Source organism: Coregonus lavaretus (assembly GCF_964263955.1).
Source record: "Coregonus lavaretus genome assembly, chromosome: 6".
In the NCBI taxonomy this organism is placed as follows: domain Eukaryota; kingdom Metazoa; phylum Chordata; class Actinopteri; order Salmoniformes; family Salmonidae; genus Coregonus; species Coregonus lavaretus.
This window is the reverse complement of record NC_139993.1, coordinates 24,714,047-24,735,431: the sequence shown is the minus strand read 5'-3', so window position 1 is coordinate 24,735,431 and position 21,385 is coordinate 24,714,047. Positions and strand designations below refer to the sequence as shown.

General features: G+C 45.1%; 1 protein-coding gene across 1 annotated transcript in view; it reads left to right on the top strand.

The window, feature by feature from the left end:
- Positions 1-21,385, top strand: part of ptprsa (protein tyrosine phosphatase receptor type Sa) — a 207,959-nt gene that overhangs the window by 103,200 nt on the left and 83,374 nt on the right. The window contains exons 5-6 of the mRNA XM_084163819.1: positions 8,884-9,072; positions 15,760-15,777. Coding sequence (XP_084019945.1) covers positions 8,884-9,072; positions 15,760-15,777 — 207 coding nt within the window. The remainder of the gene's footprint in view (positions 1-8,883; positions 9,073-15,759; positions 15,778-21,385) is intronic.

The following is a 21,385-nucleotide window of genomic DNA, read 5'->3' as shown; positions in this document are numbered from 1 at the left end:
TGCAGTCCCTGGTTGTGACGGGGAAGTGTTTTTTTTTTCCAACCCCTTTCAGGATGGTAATAGATTGCTCAGTCACAGGAGCTTTGATGCCAGCCTATCAGAAAGGGTGACATAATTTGCTCCAATAGCTACTCTATCAAGTTGCATTTTACACCTGCTCGCTCTGATTCACAAGTCCAGGTCAGGAGAAGTGGAATGATTTAATGTTAGGAACAGGATTCATTTGGGTGTAAAAACTCCATCTCAAGATGACTATCTCAAGTGGGCCATAGCTCGCAGAAACAAGAAAGGGGACATGACAGCAGGCATGAGTCCACAGATGTAGTGTCATCATGCAGTTGCTAAGCTTACCTATCAGATTAAAGGCTTTGCACCTGTCTCTTGCGTAATAACATTAAAGAGCTCAGCACAATTAAAGACAATTACAGATAATGTGCGCCACCCGTGCTTTACGCCAACACTTTGTGGGTCCTCAGCCAGCTGTTGGATGGCGTAGATAACGTACAGTGGGGAAAAAAAGTATTTAGTCAGCCACCAATTGTGCAAGTTCTCCCACTTAAAAAGATGAGATAGGCCTGTAATTTTCAGAAAAATCCAGAAAAAATCCAGAAAATCACATTGTAGGATTTTTTATGAATTTATTTGCAAATTATGGTGGAAAATAAGTATTTGGTCAATAACAAAAGTTTCTCAATACTTTGTTATATACCCTTTGTTGGCAATGACACAGGTCAAACGTTTTCTGTAAGTCTTCACAAGGTTTTCACACACTGTTGCTGGTATTTTGGCCCATTCCTCCATGCAGATCTCCTCTAGAGCAGTGATGTTTTCAAATCAAATCAAATCAAATCAAATTGTATTGGTCACATGCGCCGAATACAACAGGTGCAGACATTACAGTGAAATGCTTACTTACAGCCCTTAACCAACAGTGCATTTATTTTAAACAAAAAAGTAAGAATAAAACAACAACAAAAAAGTGTTGAGAAAAAAAGAGCAGAAGTAAAAATAAAGTGACAGTAGGGAGGCTATATATACAATAGAATAAAGTGACAGTAGGGAGGCTATATATACAGGGGGGTACCGTTGCATAGTCAATGTGCGGGGGCACCGGCTAGTTGAGGTAGTTGAGGTAATATGTACATGTGGGTAGAGTTAAAGTGACTATGCATAAATACTTAACAGAGTAGCAGCAGCGTAAAAAGGATGGGGTGGGGGGGCAGTGCAAATAGTCCGGGTAGCCATGATTAGCTGTTCAGGAGTCTTATGGCTTGGGGGTAGAAGCTGTTGAGAAGTCTTTTGGACCTAGACTTGGCACTCCGGTACCGCTTGCCGTGCGGTAGCAGAGAGAACAGTCTATGACTAGGGTGGCTGGAGTCTTTGACAATTTTGAGGGCCTACCTCTGACACCGCCTGGTATAGAGGTCCTGGATGGAAGGGAGCTTTGCCCCAGTGATGTACTGGGCCGTACGCACTACCCTCTGTAGTGCCTTGCGGTCAGAGGCCAAGCAGTTGCCATACCAGGCGGTGATGCAACCAGTCAGGATGCTCTCGATGGTGCAGCTGTAGAATTTTTTGAGGATCTGAGGACCCATGCCAAATCTTTTTAGTCTCCTGAGGGGGAATAGGCTTTGTCGTGCCCTCTTCACGACTGTCTTGGTGTGTTTGGACCATGATAGTTCGTTGGTGATGTGGACACCAAGGAACTTGAAGCTCTCAACCTGTTCCACTACAGCCCCGTCGATGAGAATGGGGGCGTGCTCAGTCCTCTTTTTTTTCCTGTAGTCCACAATCATCTCCTTTGTCTTGGTCACGTTGAGGGAGAGGTTGTTGTCCTGGCACCACACGGCCAGATCTCTGACCTCCTCCCTATAGGCTGTCTCATCGTTGTCGGTGATCAGGCCTACCACTGTTGTGTCGTCGGCAAACTTAATGATGGTGTTGGAGTCGTGCCTGGCCATGCAGTCATGGGTGAACAGAGAGTACAGGAGGGGACTGAGCACGCACCCCTGAGGGGCCCCCGTGTTGAGGATCAGTGTGGCAGATGTGTTGTTACCTACCCTTACCACCTGGGGGCGGCCCGTCAGGAAGTCCAGGATCCAGTTGCAGAGGGAGGTGTTTAGTCCCAGGATCCTTAGCTTAGTGATGAGCTTTGAGGGCACTATGGTGTTGAATGCTGAGCTGTAGTCAATGAATAGCATTCTCACGTAGGTGTTCCTCTTGTCCAGGTGGGAAAGGGCAGTGTGGAGTGCGATAGAGATTGCATCATCTGTGGATCTGTTGGGGCGGTATGCAAATTGGAGTGGGTCTAGGGTTTCTGGGATTATGCTGTTGATGTGAGCCATGACCAGTCTTTCAAAGCACTTCATGGCTACAGACGTCAGTGCTACGGGTCGGTAGTCATTTAGGCAGGTTATCTTAGAGTTCTTGGGCACGGGGACTATGGTGGTCTGCTTGAAACATGTTGGTATTACAGACTCAGTCAGGGACATGTTGAAAATGTCAGTGAAGACACTTGCCAGTTGGTCAGCACATGCTCGGAGTACACGTCCTGGTAATCCGTCTGGCCCTGCGGCCTTGTGAATGTTGACCTGCTTAAAAGTCTTACTCACATCGGCTACGGAGAGCGTGATCACATAGTCGTCCGGAACAGCTGGTGCTCTCATGCATGCTTCAGTGTTGCTTGCCTCGAAGCGAGCATAGAAGTGGTTTAGCTCGTCTGGTAGGCTTGTGTCACTGGGCAGCTCGCGGCTGTGCTTCCCTTTGTAGTCTGTAATAGTTTTCAAGCCCTGCCACATCCGACGAGCGTCAGAGCCAGTGTAGTATGATTCAATCTTAGACCTGTATTGACTCTTTGCCTGTTTGATGGTTCGTCGGAGGTCATAGCGGGATTTCTTATAAGCGTCCGGGTTAGAGTCCCGTTCCTTGAAAGCGGCAGCTCTACCCTTTAGCTCAGTGCGGATGTTTCCTGTAATCCATGGCTTCTGGTTGGGGTATGTACATACGGTCACTGTGGGGACGACATCATCGATGCACTTATTGATGAAGCCAGTGACTGATGTGGTGTACTCCTCAATGCTGTCTGAAGAATCCCGGAACATGTTCCAGTCTGTGCTAGCAAAACAGTCCTGTAGCTTAGCATCTGCGTCATCTGACCACTTTTTTATTAGCCGAATCACTGGTGCTTCCTGCTTCAGTTTTTGCTTATAAGCAGGAATCAGGAGGATAGAGTTATGGTCAGATTTGCCAAATGGAGGGCGAGGGAGAGCTTTGTATGCGTCTCTGTGTGTGGAGTAAAGGTGGTCTAGAGTTTTTTCCCCTCTGGTTGCACATTTAACATGCTGGTAGAAATGAGGTAGAACGGATTTAAGTTTCCCTGCATTAAAGTCCCCTGCTACTAGGAGCGCTGCATCTGGATGAGCGTTTTCCTGTTGATTAATGGCCTTGTACAACTCATTCAGTGCAATCTTAATGCCAGCATTGGTTTGTGGTGGTAAATAGACAGCTATGAAAAATATAGATGAAAACTCTCTTGGTAAATAGTGTGGTCTACAGCTTATCATAAGATACTCTACCTCAGGCGAGCAAAACCTTGAGACTTCCTTAGTATTTGATTTTGTGCACCAGCTGTTGTTTACAAATATACAGAGACCGCCACCCCTCGTCTTACCCGAGTCTGCCGTTCTGTCCTGCCGATGTAGCGTATAGCCTGCTAGCTGAATGTTGTCATTGTTGTCATTCAGCCACGACTCCGTGAAACATAAGATATTACAGTTTTTAATGTCCCGTTGGTAGGATAACCGTAATCTTAAATCGTCCATTTTATTCTCCAAAGCTTGAACGTTGGCTAATAGGATTGATGGGAGAGGCAGTTTACTCGTTCGCCGTCGGATCCTTACAAGGCACCCGGATCTGCGTCCACGATATCTCCGTCTCTTCCTCACGCGAATGACGGGGATCTGGGCCTTGTCGGGAGTCTGTAGAATATCCTTCGCGAACGCCTCGTTGAAGAAAAAGTGTTCGTCCAACGCGAGGTGAGTAATCGCTGTCCTGATATCCAGAAGCTCTCTTTGGTTATAAGAGACGATGGCAGAAACATTATGTACAAAATAAATTACAAATAACGCGGAAAAACACACATAATAGTACAATTGGTTAGAGGGCTGTAAAACGGCAGCCATCTTCTTCCGGCGCTGTTATGTGGGGCTGTTGCTGGGCAACACAGACTTTCAACTCCCTCCAAAGATTTTCTATGGGGTTGAGATCTGGAGACTGGCTAGGCCACTCCAGGACCTTGAAATGCTTCTTACGAAGCCACTCCTTCATTGCCCGGGCGGTGTGTTTGGGATCATTGTCATGCTGAAAGACCCAGCCACGTTTCATCTTCAATGCCCTTGCTGATGGAAGGAGGTTTTCACTCAAAATCTCACGATACATGGCCCCATTCATTCTTTCCTTTACACGGATCAGTCGTCCTGGTCCCTTTGCAGAAAAACAGCCCCAAAGCATGATGTTTCCACCCCCATGCTTCACAGTAGGTATGGTGTTCTTTGGATAAAACTCAGCATTCTTTGTCCTCCAAACACGACGAGTTGAGTTTTTACCAAAAAGTTCTATTTTGGTTTCATCTGACCATATGACATTCTCCCAATCCTCTTCTGGATCATCCAAATGCACTCTAGCAAACTTCAGATGGGCCTGGACATGTAGTGGCTTAAGCAGGGGGACACGTCTGGCACTGCAGGATTTGAGTCCCTGGCGGCGTAGTGTGTTACTGATGGTAGGCTTTGTTACTTTGGTCCCAGCTCTCTGCAGGTCATTCACTAGGTCCCCCTGTGTGGTTCTGGGATTGTTGCTCACCGTTCTTGTGATCATTTTGACCCCACGGGGTGAGATCTTGCGTGGAGCCCCAGATCGAGGGAGATTATCAGTGGTCTTGTATGTCTTCCATTTCCTAATAATTGCTCCCACAGTTGATTTCTTCAAACCAAGCTGCTTACCTATTGCAGATTCAGTCTTCCCAGCCTGGTGCAGGTCTACAATTTTGTTTCTGGTGTCCTTTGACAGCTCTTTGGTCTTGGCCATAGTGGAGTTTGGAGTGTGACTGTTTGAGGTTGTGGACAGGTGTCTTTTATACTGATAACAAATTCAAACAGGTGCCATTAATACAGGTAACAAGTGGAGGACAGAGGAGCCTCTTAAAGAAGAAGTTACAGGTCTGTCAGAGCCAGAAATCTTGCTTGTTTGTAGGTGACCAAATACTTATTTTCCACCATAATTTGCAAATAAATTCATAAAAAATCCTACAATGTGATTTTCTGGAGAAAAAAAATCTCAATTTGTCTGTCATAGTTGACGTGTACCTATGATGAAAGTTACAGGCCTCTCTCATCTTTTTGAGTGGGAGACCTTGCACAATTGGTGGCTGACTAAATACTTTTTTCCCCCACTGTATGTAATCCAACATTGTGATCGTTATAATGACACCATTTTCAGACGCACAGCCTCTGAGGATGGCCAGGGTCAGACTAAGCTGCCCAGATGCCAATTCCTCTGCAAGAGCACCAACACTTAATTGCACGGCACTGCCAATTTCAAGCATCGATGGGACACGTGTTTTCTAAAAGCGACAGGAAACAAAAGCCATCGACAAATATAGGGGCAACAACTGGTTTGCATGCTGGGTAAAGTATGCTTTCAACGTCCCCCCTCCCCTGCGAAAGCCAATGTAACCGCTGAGCGATCTGAGGTATTTTTTGTCTCACTGTTCCATGTCACGATTCTAATTTGCATGAATTATGTTACGGGTCTCTTGTCCATCCCCCCTAGACATTTAAAGCCACGGGGTTCGTAACAGATAAGGTTTGTTTGAAATCTCTCCAATTAAGGATGTGTGTGGGGGTTAGTGCATTAGCCGTAGCCCTAAAACATAAACGGGCATGGCAGGACTGTGGAACTGACCCAGGCGGGGGTGTACTTGCTACCTGTGTAAAAATCAAATCGCAGCGTGACTGACGAACGCACGTGATGATGAGCGGTGAGCGTTCGGACACCCTTCTGACGAATAAAACAATGGCTTTGTAACCTACCGATCGGGTCGCAGCAGGGCTGATTTGATTTGTGCCGGAGAGTTGTCATTGCGGAGAACACCAGTCATATACAAATATAATCGATGCCAGTCCTAGGACGCCCTCAGGGATACTCTGGGTACAATCAACTCTCGTCATTGGCTGCTCTCCCTCTCTCTCTCTGTCTTTCTGTATTTTCTTCCCCCTCTCTCAGGCTGGCTGACCCTGAACTAACATTCTTTTTTTTTTAAACAGAGTTTTATTTATTCTTGCATGGCATGGCAGGTTCTTGCATGGCAGGACAGCGCTCCCTAAGCTGCAGGGGAGATTGTATCCAACACCATTCCTGGGGAAGCTAATAGCTTCCGCATGGTATTTACCAATTAGGGGGATTTTTAGGCTGCTGTCTCCGATCTGGGAGCAGTGGTTAATGATAGTGTAATTGCTCCGTGATTCCTCCACCCCAGCACTTTTTGTTGTCCGACTGCTCGTTCGTTCCTTCACCCATCCTCCGCCACTCCGAGCTCTTCTAGGCATCTCTTCACTGATCCCTGCATCACTCGCCCAATTTAATTAAACTCAAACCAATTTACTCATCATATGTTCTTGCGGCTTCATTTACTACTAGATGTGGTTAGAGGAGTTGCTCTCCCACTTCCAGGCCGTTGAGGCAAACTTAATATGATGTAAAGTGTGGATGGATGCTCAACGTCACACATCTCCGAGGGCCTCCTGGAGAAGTGGGACAGGTCTGTCCTGCCAGTATAACTGGAGGGGGTAGCGGAGTCCCACAACTCTTAACGCGTCTAACACATAGTACATTGATGTCACAGAGGGACTAGTAGAGAGAGAGTAAGGGATACTCACACAGCTCTGTCCCATCTTCAAGTGTGGGCTGAGATACAAGCTCGCTGCAGCGTTCTGCCCTCAGGGGAACCGCAGTACAAAGAGATTATACATCAGCATTCGTTAATAATCGATGGAGAGGATTCGGCATGGAGCCTAAAACAGCACAAATGCCTCTCATTCTTTTGAACCAAATACTGAAATATTTAGTCTTCTCTGCTGGTGTCAGTCCCCATGCTTGGAAGTCTGTGAGGGGGCCTACTTTAGAGGCCTCTCGCTCATGCGTTCTCTCTCTTCGGTTTCTCTCTTATCTTTGCTCTCTTTCTCTCTCACCTCACTTTTTCTCTCATTCTCTCTCTTACTTTCAGATTCTCTCTCTCTCTCTCTCTCTCTCTTATTCTCCCTGGATAGCTGATTACCCCTGCTTGTACCACTCTTCTCCGTGACTCAAACTGACTGGCCTTATTTCCTCAATCGAGCGGTCTCCAGGAGTCGACATGCCCGTCATGATGTCTGGCACAGTTCATGTGAGGTCATTGTCCGTACCCTGAAGATAAGAGATGACCTCTGCTGTAAGGTTGGCCCTGTCTTTCCTTCACAGCTAGCTCAGTAGCCTGAGGCCTCTGATGCATATTAAGCCGCAGGGGGTAGTCACAGGTTCTCAACACCCAACCGTGAGTTACAACTCAGCTCTTCTGACTAGAGGTCAGGCTAGAAGAAGCTCCAGAGCCCATGTCCAGAAGACTAGCAACAATGGGAGATTCCCCATTCTAATAACACTTAGCATTAAATGCACTGCTAGTTATGAAGCTCTAACTAGCCCCTCGTTGCTTGATAGCGCTAAATAGGTTCAGCGTGCATGACCAAGTACTAAAGTAATTGCTAAATTGCCACAGTGTACAACAACTGAATGGCTAATTAGCCTGCTAGTGCTGTATGTGTTCCCTCCCTGTTCGAAAGTGCACTTTGACTAGCATTACTAGTGTTTGTTTATGGAAAGACCAGTGGTGATAGACAAGGCACTTCTCTAATCATAGCCTTGAGTGTTGTTGTGTCCTGGAGTGTGGTTGGGGTGGGCTTGGTGGTACACAACGGGTACAAGCTGTGGTTTATATTTGTTTGAATACTTACTCACAGGTACTTGGAATTCAGGCTGGGTATTCTAATTGGTCAGCTGTGTTTGTGTGGGCTACCGCATCTCCTCAGATTGGCTCAGCCCAATATACCCATTTAGAATGAGGAAGTAGGAGGCAGATGTCTCTGGGATTACAAAACATTAGCCTGTCAGGTTTGCTTTTTCCCTCCTCGGGAGTTTGGTTCCAGTGTCTCCCATCCCCTGGTTCATAAGGCCGGGACTTCTTGGGACTCTGGGACTCAGAGGAGTGCAGTTTTGTGGGCTTATCAAATATGATCCTAATCTGCTCTATTGGTTTATCAGAGTTGATCTGTCTCTGCGCCAAGCGTAATCCCAAACTTTAGAGGTGTAGCTGTCTGCCGTTGTCTAAACCCAGTTCAGATTAGGATATTCGTGAATAAAGCGTGAATAGCCACTGTCCTTTAGGCCTGTGATAAAGCGTATTAGAGGTTACAGTTAGGTGCTGATCTGTCATTAGGTTATACAATCATGATATTTAAGGAAGTATTGGTTTTTATTTTGAAATATCCTTCATGCTATTTTCTTCCCTATGTGTAAATTGAGGTATTTGGATTAAGCTGTGTTAGAATGGGTACAGTGATCCCTCTTGTGACTCTCATGGAACACAGCCTCCATTTGAATTAGTCACATTAAAGCAGGACATTCATTCTTGTTTTACCAACTACCTAAGAGTGTTCCGGTTGATAAACGATAGCCATTTGGTACTCTTACTTAGACTCACTATGGAGTAGTAATTTTGCAGTAGCGATGTAGCTAGTCAGTTAATTTAACCAATATACATAACCATGTCTCTTTCCTTTGTCCCCTCTACAGAGGACTTGCTCCCAACAGGATTCCCCAACATAGACATGGGTCCCCAGCTGAAAGTGGTGGAGCGCACCCGGACAGCCACAATGCTTTGTGCTGCCAGCGGCAACCCTGACCCAGAAATCACCTGGTTCAAGGACTTCCTGCCCATAGACCCCAACGCAAGTAATGGGCGAATCAAACAGCTGCGCTCAGGTAAGGAAGTGATGCACTTTTCGCTGCCCTCTTACTCTACTTGACTTTCTATGTCCTGTTGCTTAGCTACACCTTCAGCTGCCCCGATTAATTTTGAAGGGTTTTGAAATGGTTAAAAAAAAGTGAGCGGACACGATTCAGTTTGTGAGCGCTATAGCTTAGCCCTGAAACGTTATGATTGATACGCGATGACTGGCAGGATGATTTTGGCTTGATAGTGTTCAATACCTCTGATCGAGGGCAGGACCCATTCAAAAATGATTCACTAGGACTCAGAAATGTGTCATAGAGAGAGAAAGAGAGGCTTGGTCTAGATTTCACCCCCACAATACTGTAAGAGGTGCTGCCATTGATTAAACCTGATTGAGAGACCCAGTAAATAAAAAGTCTAATTATATACCTAATTAAATGACAGCCCAAGATTGGACCCAGGCAACAGGGGGTAGATATTGTGGGTCGATGATTTGTCACCATTAGAAAAATCCAATGCATCCCATTTGATTTGCAGCTGCTAATGTAAAAGGGTGGAAAACACTAAATAAAGAGTCTGTCGCAATCGAGTTTTTGCGCCATTTATGGTCCCTGCGAACTGCACACAAAAACACTTGATTTGTATCCACTTTTAAGCCTTGTTAGATATGACCGAAATAGAAAATTGCTTTTAGGGACCTTTGACTCTTAGAAATGTAGCAAACGACAAATACCTGTTTTCTATGACCTTTGGCCCGTAAGAAGTTGCAGCTGAAAATATACACTTCAATTTCACCACAAGAAATCCCATGGTGTCAAAAGAAAGTGTTAGCTCACTTAGATGATGTTGTACAACATTCCGAGTGCTCCATGTCTTGGTGTTAGCAGACAGGGTTTTCCCTGTTGGGGTATCAGGAGCTCGCAGAGCGCTTTGGAGTGCCGAGGTTGTGTGCAAAATGCTCTTGACTTCCCTATCTGAAGACAGCAGTCCACCGTAGGCGATTCCTATGAAGCAAGTTTTTCCTTAACTTATGTTAATGTCTAGGGTCTAGAGCTCATTTTAACACACAGTCATAGCTCTTCCTGGGCTCTAACTGTGGGAGGCATATTCATTAAGCCTCATTTTTTGATTGTACGGACAAACATGCATACATGATTAGGCTTGACATCCTGAGATGTTTGTGTGTTTGCACCTTTTTGCTCGTAAGTGAGGCTCAAAGAGTTTCAGAGAAAGGTGGGTGGGTTGGTATAAGAGTTTCTTCTGCTGAGCTGTCTGATATTGTACGTATCTACCCCCTGTTTGCGTCTCTCACTTGTCTCTCTGTTTCACAATGTCTTTCCTTTTGCGCGTCTGCTTTTTGCACTCAGAGCGGATTGCCTCGCTGTATCTCTGTGTGTGTTATGTCTGTCTGTCTGTTGAAACGATGATGTGTCACTGAATATACATCATGCAGACTTCAACAACCTCCATTTGACCTTCAGCTGACCCACAACAGTTCTCACCACTAAACAATAACAATAACAAAACGGGACTTCAACCTAATAACTAATTCTCTAACCTGAAGTTGAACACTATTTAATAATTAAAGTGTCTAAAATGTAAAAATGTATTACAATTTTATAAGCACTTTTAAATACATTGGTTAATACTTTGTCCCTGATATGCATTACAGATGTTTTACCTCCTGGCATTTTACAATGAATAAGGAAGGCATTTGGCAAACTACATTTTGTCAAGTAACAACCCTAAGTAATAAAGCCAGAATAATTAAATACGATTTAATTAAATAAGAGTTTAACAGTTTAGATTTTAAATACGGCACAGTTTTACACGGAAGTAAAGAAGTGGTACATTTACTCAATGCTAACATCTTACTGCCTGAATGCCTGTGTCAATATGATGTTTTTTGTGAAAAATGTCATGTAATATTCGCCTTCTGGGGTAATAAAAACCTAAACAGTGTCATTCCAGGACTCTACGTGGTACTACTCGCGGAGTAAACCAAACCGTAAAATAATAAATAAAATTATTTCTGTTTGTTTTTCTGTTCCCCTTATAATTTCCAGAAGCCTTTGGTAAGTGTCTAAGTCCACAAGCCCCCCCCCCCCCCCCCACATTGTCCCCGAAGCAGATGGTATTTCAACTACTTTTAAAATGCATGCCCCACGTCCTCTCCTCCACCTTCTTCCTCCCCCACTTCTTCTCTTTGTCCCTTTCCTACCATCCCTTTTTTCCTTTTTCTCTTTTCCCTCCCACTAATGTGAACCGTCTTCGGCTCCCAGATTCAAGTAGAAAGGTGAAACAAGGACAGGAACCTGGGTGGGGTGTGTGTATGTGTGTTCCACACACCTCTCACCCTCTACTTAAAAACAGTACTATGTTGGCCAAGCTACTCTCACCACCTCTGTCATATGGTTCTATGTAGACAGTTCCACATGCTGTGGTGTAGAAGTTTGACTCTATTACTGAGGTGTAGGACAATGAGATGAGTGTACTAGTATAAAAATATTATGGTTACCTAAAAATCCAATGTTTTAGGGACAGACAAATATTTGTCCCACCAACACACACACACACACACACACACACACACTGAACATCTCATGGCCACACATAAGAAAGCACACAGTCGAGGGCTTCAGTGACCCTGTCCAAAAAGGCTTGGAAAGTGTAGTGGTGACCGGGGGTGAATTGGAGTTCTTTCCAGGTTTTGGAGGTGTTGCAGGAGCGTTTTGAGGCTGAACCTTCCAGCCCCCACACTGTGGCCAGCTCGACCTTCCCTCCTTAGCCAAATATTTTCTCAAGAAATACTTTTCCTGCTGCCCAGTACTCCCCCACTGTCTCTTAAAACTCTAACTAAAGCTTTGTAGCCCTTTTTTTGTGTTGATTTTCTACCACATTTCTACACCTCTGTTATATTTTGGGGCAAATGAAAGGGCTTTTCAAATTCATGCCTAGTTGCCTGTGAAATAAAAATATAAAGGCATATTCTAGCGATGTTAGCTGTGGGGCCCGACTCTGTAGAAGACGGCTTGCTGTTGTTACTGCAGACTCCAGTCCACCAGCAAGCTGAATTTATGCTGATGAGAAAAGGCCTGCACGCCCAAACCCCCTCAGCTGCGATCATTTCCAGTCGAGCAGCTAACCTCTCATCTTTAATTCCCCTTTTCAAAAGCAACGGAGCAGACACGCTTCAAACGCGCAAGGTAGAAGAAATACTTCAATATTGTTTCTCTCTTGAGGTGTGAGAGATGCGATTTGGATTCCATCTTTGTTCAGTGCAGTTCTGAGGTTGGTGCTTTTTTCTCTGCCGAGTACGCCATGCCTCTCTCTGTTTGTTTGAAGCTGAGGCATTCATTAACTTTTCGTTTTGGTGCCAGGCATCTCTGCGTCAGTGATATATGGGAACGTATCCAGGTGTGTGTACAGCACTCCTGACACTGCCGGCAGTGCCCTTGGAGACATGCATTTTTAAAAGACGAGGAAGAAAGCTGGAAAAGTTCCAGTGGTGGTTAAACTTCCTGAATAGGGGCTGTCTTTTTTTTGCCTGTGCATGATCTGGTTGCTGGTTGGCTGTTGCTGTAGCCACTTGATTTAGCTGCAGGCAGACTTGACCCAGGGGCTGGGCGTTCAGCAGCTTACTCTTACCCCCGTCCCTCACCAACATACACTACCATCCCAGTATCAGACGCTACTGTGTTTACCATGTACACCCCACATCTTAACAAGATGGCGTTATAGCCAGATAAAAAAACAGACAGTGCTGACTGCTGTGCTGGCAGAGCTGTGATATTTGCGTGCGGAGTCCCCAAGGTGAGTTCCTCCGGAGGTGTGAAGGAGGCCTGACATTTCTCTCCTGTCCCCATGGCTCCCGACCCCAGGCCCTCGCTGGCCTTGTCAGGCTGAGCAGATTAACGAGAGAGGAGTGAGGGAGAGAAAGAGGGAGAGAGAGTAATGTGGGCGGCGTAAATATTCCTAAAGAATTAGGTCTTTATTCAGTTTCTTTGATGCAACGGTTTGGCATATGACAGGTTTGGCATATGACCTGAATCTCGCCCCAAGATACTGGATGGTTCGGAGCTACAAGCGCGCTGAGGGCTTTTTTCTACACACACGCTGAAAAACGCATGTGCATACACACATCATAGATACAAATGGTGGGCAAGCACAGATGCACTAAACATCACAGCACATCATCCATGGGCAGGGATAGAACAGTAGGAGCTGGCATGATTCAGCCAGACAGATGTATAGATGTAGTGGCGACCAGGTGTTGTAACATCCAGGGTGCCAGGAGCCCAGAGGGGTCTCCATGGACACCAAAAGGTCATCCAGACATCATCCAGGGGGGGTCAAACTGTGGCACTTGGCCCAACCACCCCACCCCACCGCAGCCCACACCTCCCTCCACCTCCAACCCAGATGGGCTAGGTGTCCAGATTGGCATTGCCTCTGGACACCTAGCCATATCCACAACAATCCTTTTTTGCTCCACATGTAGGATTTTACACACACGGTTAGGGGCATTATGCAGAGTCAATGATGCCACAGCTGGCTATTGCGCAGAAGGTCATTGGCCGTTGAGGTACATTTAAGTCACTCTCGCCGATCTAGCCACTATTCACCGGAGCTTATGAGTTTATGACTTGCGTGTGTATTCTGTAATTATACAGGTGGATCTGGATCAGTGCCACGCACACAGAGGGATTTTCATCATCCGTAGTGGTCAAGCTCAACCCGAGCCCTTCGGTGTTCAATTTACATAGAGTAGCATTGGCATTGTAAATGCATAGTTAGTCTCTTGAGCACTTTTAGATTTTCCCTAATTTTCAGAGATTCACTTAGGCTCTGAGAGAAGGATAAATCCTATAGTTAGTCATTGTATTTCCCTGTTTCCTTTCTGCTCCCTTTTCTTTACTTTCAGATATGTTTACTGAAAATGATAATGACATTGTAGGTTTTAAAGTTTATTTCAGACCAAATCGCTTTGAATTCCACAACTCCTCATTTTCTACACACCCATTTATTAAATCTTCTTCCCTATCCCCTATTTTTTACTCAGGATCCACAGTTGACAACCCTTGCTTTACAAACATGCTTTATTAACCTTAACCTTACCAAACCTAACCTTAACCAAACCTAACCCTCACCTAACCAAACCTTAACTAGTAACTTCTTACTCCTAACAAAAATTCTGACTTCACCGGAGAACAAATAAACCCACAAGCTTCCTGCTACCCTTAAACTCTAACTCTAACAACTTAACATACCCAAACCCTTTTCCCCTTTCTGTGTTGTTGGATATCTCTTATATGAGCATTTTAAAAGGATGAAATGTTTTGCCTGATTTTCGAGGAACCTGTAAGTGATATATTTCTGAGTCTGTAACATCCATGGAGAATCGAAAACCAGGCAAAACATCCAACACTCTAACCTCCCCACTGCTGGAAGAACAAAGGAGCACTCTGTACCCAGAGCAGGAACAGTAGCCCTAAAACAGAAGCCATTATAAATCACGTCTGCGGTTCCAACATTGCGGTGGCTTCGTTACAGTATAGCCTCGCCTCACACTTAGCTTCTCTGTAGTGACCAGCTATGAAAGACAGAGGGTAGTTTTTGTGTCTGTGATTCTAGCTCCCCGTAGTCACACTGGCACACTGGCCATGGCTGTAGTGTCAGCCACAACAGGCCGCATTAACCTTTGACCCCTGCGCTGTGTGCCGCGGGCCTGTGCGCTAAATAGGGCACCTCCACTGGGCTGGTGCCGCCCTGGTGGCACTCTCAGGGGGTAGCCCAGGTCAGAGCACTGTCAGTCTGCTGTTCTGACTCATCCAGAGAGGGAGGGAGAAGTGTGAGAGAGAAATACAGGAGAACGAGGGAGCAAGAGTGGCACAAAAAAGAGGAAGAACATTGAAGAGAAAGGGAAGGCGAAAGTGCGAGAGGAAAAGGAGTGAGGCTGAGCGAAAACGAGAGCAAGATTGTACGAGTAAAAAGAGAAATGACGGCAGAGACTAAAAAGAATAGTAAGAGAGTAAGAAAGAAAGACTGGAGGAGTTAGGTTGGCTCTCTCCTCCCACTAAAGTCCCTGTTCCAGGGGGACCTACTGTACGTTAGGTAGCAGTTCAGAACCCCAGGAGAGCCACACAACCCTCCCAATTAGGTGCCATCCGCATGCCCATTACAGTTCCTATCCTCTGCCCAGCCTCTCTTCTACAGTCCAGTTAGTCTGGTAGTAGTACCAGAGCTGTCAACCGTTTGGCTTCCCACCCCAAGGTCACTTGGCTGGGAAAAGGCTTTACGTGATCTTAACAGGCATGTCGACTTAGGACCAATCCTATTTCAACTCGCCTTATCAGTGGGCATAGTGGCAATGATAAAACACACACGCCAAGACCCCAAGCCTCTCTCTGAAGTCAGGCACTGTATTGTGTTCCCCCCTTAGTATGGCTGAGAAGAAGAGAGGGAGAGGAGGAGATAAGGGACGAGAGTGTGCCCGCCCTACTAACTTCCTGTTCCTTTGTGAGACCAGCAGTAGGAGGTCTTTCCAGTCCTAATGAATTTGAAAGTTCCCTTGATAAGAAACTCTTAAACACTTTGATAATTACGGCCAATTAGTAAGGAACTGGTCGATTCACCAAACAAATAACTCATGGCTCCTACTAATGTTAATCTTGAACTAAACTGTTGTCTTCTTCGTTTTGTATCTCTTCTTCCAGAGGGTACCCCCATCCGAGGTAAGACTTTAACTAACAACAAAACTGAACCTTAACCTCTAATCTAACCAGACTTAACCACCCCTATTCAAATGAAGTGACTAAACTGAGTGAACTCCTTCTCCAAAGAAATCAAGCCTTTTTCTATTTCCAGCTAACATTCATATTTTGTCCACTGTGTCTTTGTCTATGTGTGTATGTGTCTGTGTTTTCCCCTTTTTGTGTTTAATTCCATCCTTGTCGTGTTTAATGTGTGTGTGTGTGTGTGTGTGTGTGTGTGTGTGTGTGTGTGTGTGTGTGTGTGTGTGTGTGTGTGTGTGTCTGTGTGTGTTCTGTGTTTGTTAACCCCTTCAATGTGAGAATTAACGAGCAATTTCAATCTGAAATAGGAATGGGTGTTTGGAGGAGGAAGATTGGGGTTGGGGTGTTATTAGGGGTGGTTTGTTTGCTTTTGCCGCTGATATTTCAAATGTTTGGAGATGGCAGGGTGGGCTTCAGGAAGTATTTGTTGATCTCACCAGGCTAATGAATGCTGGGTAAACGGTACACCCTCCGTCAGCCCTGATATCCTCTCCCTTTGCAGTGGCGGCAGGGGCAATGACCACATTACGTATGTTAATGTTCCGCCCCGCTGCCGCCTCCTTATGTGTCCTGGCAGGAGACGCTCCCGTAATGTCGGAGTAACTCACATAAATTATGTTTGATTTCCATCCCCTGCTGCTGCAGTGTGGCGCGGCTTAGGAACATGAAGTGGAGTACGGGAATAGGCGATGGGAGTCTCTAAAATGGCTGTGGCCACTGAATGAAACAGCAGACGAGACGCATCGTCCAAACCAAATTATAGGCTATAAGGGAGAGGATTTGACGGTTGAATGGAACACAGGAAATTATATAAAAATGATTGCTACCTTGGCTGTGTTGACTGATATGGAAGGTCAAAGTTCACATTATTCCTATACCCTCTCCCCATTCTTGATCATCCAGCTGGGCCACACTTGACACAATTTCTCCCAAAGGTTGATCTTTGTACTGTGTTATTATAAAGGAGTCTTAACTGTGTTTGAAATAAAATGGCTTCCTTTACAGGAGTAAGCAGGTAGGTAAACATCAAATTTCTCTGTCAGTGTTTCACCTCATATTTTGGGGGATTGGTCCAATAGTGGCAGGCAGGGATGGGTGGTTAGGATGTTATTATGACCAACAAGTTCATATTTTTGTTTGAGGAGTGATATTAGTATTCATCAGTTAAAGATCTTCACCTATCTTTTTATTACCATCCATGAGAGAGCCCATAGACAATAACTACACCACGATCCCCAGTACATGAAGGAGAAATCCTCGAACCAAGCAAGCAGAGCCTTGCCCGTAAACCAGCGAACAACCATATTTATAATGTCTGGCATAAAAAGGTCCCCATAAAAAGCGAGCGTGGTGAACAAAAGCAAGCGTGACTTATGAACTTTCATTTGCATAATGTGATTAGCGATCCACAACAAACATTTCCCTCACTACTGGAGCTCCACCGCAACCAGTCCCAGAGAGCTGAACTGGGTTGGAGATGGCAGAGGGATAGAGGGGGTGGGTGTCTGTCCCCCTATGCCAGGTGATTTATAGGGATACAGGTGGTTTGTGGATGCATCAAAGCAAAAGGGGTGGTGGGAACTAGGCAGAACCAAAGGGAGTGGCAAGGGGGGGAAGGGAGGTTGACTGTACCACCGGTTTTGAGGTATATGAAGTGGGTATCTCTGGATGTTAGCTCTACAGACACTAGTGTCCCTGTAAGCCACAACAGATGCTGTGATACATAGCGGTCATTTGTTTCATGTTATGTACCTCCGTGTGCGTTGAAAGGGTTAGCAAGTCAACAACGCCTTGAAACTGTGACAAAACTACTGTTAGCACTACTGCCATGCAATAGTGCCCTAGCTGGCCTGAAAGAAAGCAGTGGACTCCCTACCTGCGGTTCATTACAGGTTTTATGAGCGTGTTACAAGCCGCCAGATGGATGGTGACAACAATGGCATCAGGTCTCGGGGCCCTCTGCTGGTGCGCTCACATCTAATGACCTTGGGGTGGCGATTGAGCGTGGTTCGCGTGACAGTGAGAGAGGGGATAACAGACTTGGACAGGGCTGTCACATTTCCCCGCTCCTGTTTTCTCAAACAAACTGCTCTGTCTCTCTCTCTCTCCAGCACCCTTTGATTTGGGAAAGTACAGTTGTCACTGTACTTAGGACAGTTGTGAACATGTTTTTTCCTTAAAGTGTTAATTGCTTGTTTAGTATTGAAAGGTGTGGCTTTAAACAAATGCAGTGAGGATTATGTGAGAAAAGTAGATGAGAGAGAAAGGAGTTGAAAAGAGGAAAAGGAAGAGGTGGAGAGTACCAGTGCGGAGTGAGAAGGAGAGATGAAAAATACAGATTCTCTCTCCTGCTCCATCACCAGGCCTGGACAAGTTCTGGGTGTTAAACCACAGCCAGCCATCTTGTTGATCTCCTAAACAAATCAATCATGGCCTGCCAGCTTGCACTAATTGAATTACACAAATGGGACTGGGGTGTACACATGGCCAAGCCTGCGCATGGCGGCAATGGGGTGGGCAGTCTGTGGCCGCGGAATTAATAATCTGTCAGTGCCAGCCCCCTCCCATCCCTTACCCTGCCCCTCTCTTTCTCTTCCCCCTCTCTCTCTCTCCTTCGTCATCGCCACCCACTCCTAATAGCTTGGCGTGTATTTGTGTGGAGCACGCCTTGGCAGGCCTCTCATTACCACACCTGCCTTCCTATACACTCTCTGCATCAGAACAATCTACATATGCTGTTAACCAGGGGAGCTAGAGCCATCATGGCTGACTTTGGCTGCCTAAGACACAGCCATCGTGGGGTGAGGTGGTTGTCTGAAGGGAGTTGAGAGAGGGGAATTGAGAGAGGACTGTCTTGAAAGGGATGTCCTTGTGGATGAGCCTGGCTATTTGGGGTTATTTGGGAATAGGAGCCTCCCTCTTTTCTCTCTAGCCCCAAGGGCACTGTATTAGTATCGATACCACATAGTTGTGGATAGGCCTGGAGCATCTCATTACCTCTAGTTTTGACTAGCTGGCTCGTTGTGAACTAGCTGGATCATTTATAATTAGTCCAGCAGTGACAGACTATTCACTATTCACTGACTAATCAGCCATAAACATGGCCCATTAGATGTGTGGTATGGCAAGCACGTCCTTTTCCCTAATGAGATCAAACAAAATAGACGTGCACCCGGAAGTCTTTATTATTGTCGTTATTGCTGTGCTTGTGATACGACTTCACAGCTGGAGAGGGTTCATGGCGTGCCGCAAGTCCTGCGGAGAGAGAACTTTATTGACATGTTTCGTGGGGCATTGTGCTAGCGTCGCTGTAAATTGCTGTTTATCTTAAAGACATACGGCAGGTCTCTATCTGTAAGCCCCCATTGTGTGGCCGTGTGGAGCTTTGTGCACATTGCCACTTGCTGGTGCAAGATAATTTTTAGCTTTTATTATTTTCTTTCTTATTTTTTTTGTGTCTTAAAAAACAGCAAGTAACGCCAATGGCCATGCACGCTCTGGCAAGCTACAGGCTGCCAGGGTGCTGCCAGGGTACTAGGAGTGCAATTATGCAAAATACATGGGAAATAGTCATACAAAAATGAAAGAAAAGGGGGAAGGAGAGAGGGGGAGAGTTGGTGGAGAGGATTTCGAGAAGGCGGTGGGGTGGTAGCAAGAGAAGGAACATCAAAGACATTTTGTTTGGATTCCAGCATGTTAAAAGAGCTTTAGGGCCTGTTGTCTTTAAAGACGGTACCCTCAGTTGGCCAGGGACTGCTTGGTCAAAAATACAGAATTAGCTATGTATTAGATGAAGGAAGGGGGGAGGCATAGAGAGAGAGAGCCTTGAGCACAGTGAATTAATTAATGCAAATTGTTTGAACAGAAATTATAGCCATTGTATACAACAATGACATTCTTTGACACAGGCAGACACAATTCGAGCAGACATACACAACAGAAAGGAATAATAAATAAAGGATATGAAATATCTAGTAACAATGCAATGGGAAACCATTAATTACTTTTCCAGCTCTGTTCCAGGAAGCGATTTGACGATAAAAAGACTGACAGATTCAGGGAGAAAGCGACTTGAAATAGAATAAAGTAGTGATTTTGCCTGCTCTTCCCAGCTTAAGAACTCTCTGTACTCCTCAGATCTATTTTGAAATAATGGCTGAAATTAATAATGGCGCTTAGAAAGGAGTCTTACCTAAAATAGTGAAGCACAGATAAAACACAAACACTCACTCAATGTCGCGCCTTGTTTGAAAAGCTCAATCCACGGGAGCCTCTCGTTGGTTTTAATTAGTGTATAATTAATTTGGCTCAGCTGTTTGTGTAGTCATCTTGAGATTCTCTCACTTTGAATCAGTGAGGTTTTACACAAACAATCAATAATCAGGTTTTCATCCAACCTTTTTATGCGAGTAAAGTACATGTCAGATAAAAATTGTCACGACATGCCTGATGGAAAGAGCAAATTTGTCGGTAAACATTCCAAATGTCGACAAAATAAAATACGTTACACGAGGTGGGATCTTTTTGTCCTCTGTAGCTCAGCTGGTAGAGCACGGCGCTTGTAACGCCAAGGTAGTGGGTTCGATCCCCGGGACCACCCATACACAAAAAAAATGTATGCACGCATGACTGTAAGTCGCTTTGGATAAAAGCGTCTGCTAAATGGCATATTATTATTATTATTATTAAAATTAATTATGGGAAAAATGGCATTGTAAACGCTTTTATGCGCAAATATTTATATAAACTTGGGAGTCACGCGATGCCATGTTTTGTAATCCTCCCACTACAACTTGGGAAGCATGCAGTTTATTAGGCTACAGATGAAATAAGTTATGATGAACTTCACAGGGTGGGGAAAGTGCAAGGTGATGAGCTTGATGCTCCTTTCCAATAAATATTGAGGGTCTTGTTCTGGTGACATGATGATCGAAGTTTGGCTGCAGTTTGACAAATAAGATTAATGTAGCTCTTTTGTCCATAATAATCTCATAATGTAGGCTATACCTGCACTGTATATGCAAGCTGTTAGCTAGAGCGCACTTGCCAATACCAGAGTGAGCACATTCGCTATATAATGCAACATTTTTGTGACAAAACCATCAGTAGAGTTGAAAATGGGATGGAGACCCATGTAACTTTTTTTTTATTCGGTACATTGCAATTTAACTGCAAAAGTTATTTGTATGTGCACTACGTCATCACGCACAAGTAAATTTGATGGAAACACATCTCTGGTGGGAAAATTAGCATATTTATTATTTGAGAATATTCACATGAAAATCTGTCGCCTATTGGATGGAAACCTAGGTGCCGACATCAATGTTATTGATTGTTTGTGTCTGCTAGGAAAAGGTTAAGAATAAATGTTTCAGTTGGCATCTGTAGGTATTAGGTAGAAACTGCTTTTAGTTCTATTCATTTTGGTACAGGAACTCAAATAAATATAGAAACAGATAAATAATAGCCAGTGTCAAGGTGTTAAAGCACTCCCATGGCCAGAGGGGCCAAACAAAGATCAATGGTCACAGGAAGGGAGAGAAGGGCT